Source organism: Eleutherodactylus coqui, chromosome 10, assembly GCF_035609145.1.
Source record: "Eleutherodactylus coqui strain aEleCoq1 chromosome 10, aEleCoq1.hap1, whole genome shotgun sequence".
Lineage (NCBI taxonomy): Eukaryota > Metazoa > Chordata > Amphibia > Anura > Eleutherodactylidae > Eleutherodactylus > Eleutherodactylus coqui.
Genome location: NC_089846.1, coordinates 115,135,830 through 115,140,909, shown reverse-complemented (window position 1 = coordinate 115,140,909; position 5,080 = coordinate 115,135,830). Strand labels below are relative to the sequence as shown.

The 5,080-nt window shown below is 50.9% G+C and overlaps 1 protein-coding gene across 1 annotated transcript; it reads left to right on the top strand.

Annotated features, from left to right (window-relative positions):
• Positions 1 to 690: 690 nt before the first annotated feature.
• Positions 691 to 4,462, top strand: SLC25A5 (solute carrier family 25 member 5). Its single transcript, XM_066581757.1, has 4 exons — positions 691 to 876; positions 2,835 to 3,321; positions 3,407 to 3,547; positions 3,958 to 4,462. Exons 1-4 carry the CDS (start codon positions 766 to 768, stop codon positions 4,113 to 4,115), a joined length of 897 nt encoding a protein of 298 aa, XP_066437854.1. The 5' UTR covers positions 691 to 765; the 3' UTR covers positions 4,116 to 4,462.
• The last annotated feature ends 618 nt before the right edge of the window (positions 4,463 to 5,080 follow it).

Below are 5,080 nucleotides of genomic sequence, written 5' to 3'. Positions count from 1 at the left end.
CTGCACGGACGACCCGCAACGCATCTGCGTACGTCCGCGGAGGAAAAAAATGCATCTGCGATCGCCGGCAAGCTTTTAAAAATAATTTCCGCACTGACTCGCAGGTCGTCCGCTATGGAAGTCCGCGTGCGGAATCTGCGCCGCCGTGGCCTTATACTCAGGGAAATAGAGCATGCTGCGTATCATACGCAATATAAACCGCTAGTGTGCGCAGGACATGCGCAGATCAATGTACTTTCATTGGCTCCATTCACCGTGCGTTATGCGTTCGTACATTGTGCACGTGATACGCTATGACATGGCGCTGCTGCGCGCCCGGCCTGAGCAGGTAGTCGTTCCTAAATGTGGTTTATTGGGTTTGTGTTGGGCCAGATGTTGTGTTTGACTGACCCTACAGGGTGACCTGACTGGAGCCGCCATGAGGTGAATGAATCAGGCCTAACCCACAGTGTGTGAGGACACCGCCATGGTTACTACGTAGTATGACTCTGGAGGGCCCTGACTACACATCCGTCTCCTAGCAACGCGCTCCCTCCCCCTACGTCATCCCTCCCAGCCCCTCCCGCCCTGCTACGCGGGCGCCGCAAAAGGAGACATTCCAATCCCGGCTCAGCGTCCCCGGCCCCCTCCCGTCCGTCCAATCAGCGGCCAGCCCCGCCCCCGGCACAAGACGCTTATAAAAACCGGCCATTTCCTTCTCTTCCTCCCAGCCCTCAGAAGCTCAGCGCTGCAGCAGCAAGAGCCACTCGCACCCAGCCGACCACCATGACCGACGCAGCTGTCTCCTTCGCCAAGGACTTCTTGGCCGGCGGTGTGGCCGCTGCTATCTCTAAGACCGCTGTAGCACCTATCGAGAGAGTCAAGCTGCTGCTACAAGTAAGGAGCTGCCCGGGACTTCATTCAATGGAGCGGGAGGAAATAGCGCGGGGTGGTGCGCTCATAGCGCCGGGATGGGAGGGGGGAGTAGTTGGCGCTAGTGCGCAGCGCGGATGCACTTTGTTTGCAGCGCAGCCAGGCCGCCGGGCCGGTAATCCTCGGTGCCCTTGACTGCTCTTGGGGATGTGGAGGATTGTGGCTCCGCTGCGCCGGGCGTTATACTCCCGGGTTCATAGGAGGTTATTAGCGCTGTTTTTGCACAAGGTCGCAGCGAGGAGCGCAGTCATCAGCCGCTGTAATATGTAACTGTACACAGTGATTGCTGCGGCTGCTCTGCAGCCTGGAGGCCGGGATGGCCCTACGCAGGAAGCCGCGGCCGGCACCGCCGATCACACCGCCTCAGTGACTTGTCCTTCCAGATGGAGGCTGCGCTGGTGGAAGGACTTCCCGGGCTGGCCCCGCCCCCTCCGACCACGTGTCTGCCGCCGCACAATGAATGACGAGGCTCCATTTTGAGGCGCGCGCGGCACCGGCTTGTGAGCAGAGCGGCCGCTTTCTGCTGCGCCCCCCTGACGGAGGGGGGGGGGGGGGTGTGTTTAAAGGGCCATGCGCTGAGCCTGGGGGGGGTTTAAAGGGCCATGCGCTCGGCCCGGCAGTTATTATTGTATGATGGATTCACCTCAGTTGCACGTTTTGTGTAACTTTTTGGGCTGGTTGCCGGTCTGAGCCGCCTGGAGAGCGCCTTACAGGGGATCAGGGACGGACACAGGCCGTCGTCACTGGGTGCGAGCCGGGGGTCGTACAGGTCACCCGCCTCCATTTATAGCGAACAATGCAGCGGCCGACCGCAGGTGACTTTATGGCCTGCAGTGATTGGTCGGGCTCTCACGCTGCCCCATTATGGTGGGACCTGCTATCTAACGAGCGGTTTATCCAACCATGGTGCGTCCGCTACGTGGGAGCAGCCGTACAATGCCGCTTACAGGCAGCCATGGTGTGAGCCGCCGCTGAGGTCAGCCGTCCATAAAAATTACCATTTCCTGCAACTTTTTTTTCCCCACCCTACTGTAGGGAATGGGTGACTTTTGAACAAAAATTGGCCAGAAATGGGACATAAATGATTTTACTCCTGTGTTACCCCATTGAAAATGCGAGTTCTGTCCATAGCGCAATCGTGTGGAAAGATCACCGTGTGACCACAGCCTTAAGCCTTTAAAGATCTATTTAAAGGGGGTGTCCATGTTTATAGAAGGTTGTGTCACTGGGTCCCCATGCCTTAAAATTCAGGAAATCAATGGTTCCTCTACAGCAGCTCCTCTCACCGATCTGTTTACAGGTAGCAGTGACATCACATAAAACTACTATAGCAGCCAATGATGGCGCACGATCACTGAGCACTGCCATTGACTGCTGGCTTGTAGAGGGGATCAGCATCTGAGGGGATGCCACAGTGGAGGGCGGGCCGTGAGGAAGCGCTGACTTTATGTTAAGGCATGTGGGACCCAGTGATGGTGTCCTTAACACCTCTAACTCTTGGGGTTCAGGGGACACTTGATAAGACTCCCATAGTGGTACTTGGACTAATAAGTCATAAATACTAGTAACTAGATGGCTGATGGTGACTGTCACTTGCGCTGTGGTGTTTCCATTGGTCTGATCACATGACCTATGCATGTAAATGGGTCTAATCTGCTGCTGCAGCAGAGTATTGCACTGTATTAGTATACAATCATGTCCGCTGCCGCCCCCCCAGCAGCGCAGCCACTTCAAATGGCTTGTTAGTGGGGTTCCAGTAATGGGTCATCAATATGTGATTGGCAGAAGGGAGTGCTAGTAGTGGCTGCTTATTTCCCTGCCAATTGGCTCTATTACTGGCACACAGGGCACTCATGCAATAGTCGGCTTGCTGCAGTTGTCTTAATTACACTTCCTATAACTTGGCTTTGTATCTTTTTTAGGTCCAACATGCAAGCAAACAAATCACAGCAGACAAGCAATACAAAGGCATCATGGACTGCGTTGTCCGTATCCCCAAAGAACAAGGTTTCTTGTCCTTCTGGCGTGGTAACCTTGCCAATGTCATCCGGTATTTCCCAACCCAGGCCCTGAACTTCGCTTTCAAGGACAAGTACAAGAAGATCTTCCTCGACGGTGTTGACAAGAGGACCCAGTTCTGGCGTTACTTTGCTGGAAACCTGGCATCTGGAGGCGCTGCCGGTGCCACCTCCTTGTGCTTTGTCTACCCACTTGACTTTGCCAGAACCCGTCTAGCCGCTGATGTGGGCAAAGCTGGTGCTGATAGAGAATTCTCCGGTCTTGGCAATTGCTTGGCTAAGATTTTCCGATCTGATGGGCTTAAAGGCCTGTACCAGGGCTTCAATGTGTCTGTCCAGGGCATCATCATCTACAGAGCCGCCTACTTTGGCATCTATGACACAGCTAAAGGTGAGACTTGAGGAGGGAGGAAAGTGTCTTGTAGATCAGCGGAAGAGGCTGAACAACCTGAACATGTAAACTCTTCTTCCTGCAGGTATGCTTCCAGATCCTAAGAACACACACATCATCATAAGCTGGATGATCGCTCAGACGGTAACAGCCGTGGCCGGTTTTGCCTCCTACCCATTTGACACAGTCCGTCGTCGTATGATGATGCAGTCCGGAAGGAAAGGAGGTATAGAAGCGCTGTTGCCTCGTTCTGTTAACCCAGTAGATCTTGCATTTCTGTACTTAGCAATAGGATTGGTAGGGTTAACCCTTTCCAATCCACTGTCTGACATCTTCCTACATTCTGATTGAAGCTTGTACAGCTCCAATGTCAAAGACGTCGGACAGGGTATTCTTACCGTCTATTGTCAGCCACTCTGCTGTAGGAGCCTCTCTGGTGCACACACTGGCTTTAGCCAGCAGATGGCACCGTTGTAGAACAGCAAAAAGGGGAAAGGCTTTTAGGATGCCCTGAATCCAAAATTCTTTTGGAAAGAGTTAATTGTCATGTGACTTTTTTGCAAAATGTAGATGGACTGTGTTGGTTTGTAATGGACTTGTTCTAGTTGCAGCGCACTAACAACTCTCTCTTTGCAGCTGACATCATGTACACTGGCACAATGGACTGCTGGAGGAAGATCGCTCGTGATGAAGGATCAAAGGCTTTCTTCAAGGGTGCTTGGTCCAATGTCCTGAGAGGAATGGGTGGTGCTTTTGTGCTAGTCTTGTACGATGAGATGAAGAAGTACATGTAAACGTGTCGTGATGTCTGACCTGGCATGCTGTAAAATAACATACCCTGAGCATTCATGGACTTTATATTTTTTTGTCAAACACACCTTTATTTATAAGTTGTAACCGGTAATGCTGGTTATTAATGTTTGGGAACCAATTTGATTACATCTCACCAGCTTTCCACGTTAACATTAATCATTCCCTATACCCAAGTACTTCCATAGGAGCCTGCAGTGAACAATCTGTAGTGCGCCTATGGCACTACGTGGGCTGACTTGATGGGACTCAATGCTCCTTTATTTTTTATTTCAGTCTTTTTTTTGTTTTTAAGTAACTTAGGTTGGAAGAAATAAAAAATATGGAACTATCTCTTGTGTGTGTAATGACTCTAGGCAATGCTGACCGGTTCCAAATACTAACAATTGAGCGTTGGACTAATAAAAGTAGAGACTTAAACATTTCTATTACCTATCAGTGTAGTCTTTTATCACCTAGGATGTCTTGGCTATATGGCTGGCCTTCAGATCTGATCACCAGCAGCGGGTTTAAGCATTTATACATGGTATCTAAAGAGTGGCTGGGATGCAGCTGGAAGTTGGTCATGTAGTTCTACTAATCTGTACAGGCTTCAAATTGCTCTTGTGATTGTGAGCAAAAGTTTACCCAGAATCATGTGGCCTTTAACCCCTTTAGTGACACTCCCAGAAAATCTCCTAAAAATCAGCGTTGAAATGTGCTGAAGACCAACTAAACCTGCCACTGAAGGGGTTAGGAGGCCTTGCAGCACAGTTCTGTGGGTAAGGTACTCACAGACAAATAGTTTGTGTGAATCATTGCAGAACATGCATGCCAATCTCATGCACTTTCCTTAGGAAAGGTTCAACATCAGTTTGCATGTGCGTGTTCACCCTCCCCTCCCCCACTGGAAACTGCAAGATTTCTGAGGACTCTCATGAAAGTCACAGTATATTGTATTTTCTGTCTT

What these genes read in the sequence shown, in the direction of transcription:
- SLC25A5 (XM_066581757.1), top strand. Translation starts at nt 766, where the DNA reads ATGACCGACGCAGCTGTCTCCTTCGCCAAGGACTTCTTGGCCGGCGGT. An exon ending in GAGTCAAGCTGCTGCTACAA is followed by an intron (nt 877 to 2,834) that starts GTAAGGAGCTGC and finishes TATCTTTTTTAG; the next exon opens with GTCCAACATGCAAGCAAACA. An exon ending in CATCTATGACACAGCTAAAG is followed by an intron (nt 3,322 to 3,406) that starts GTGAGACTTGAG and finishes TTCTTCCTGCAG; the next exon opens with GTATGCTTCCAGATCCTAAG.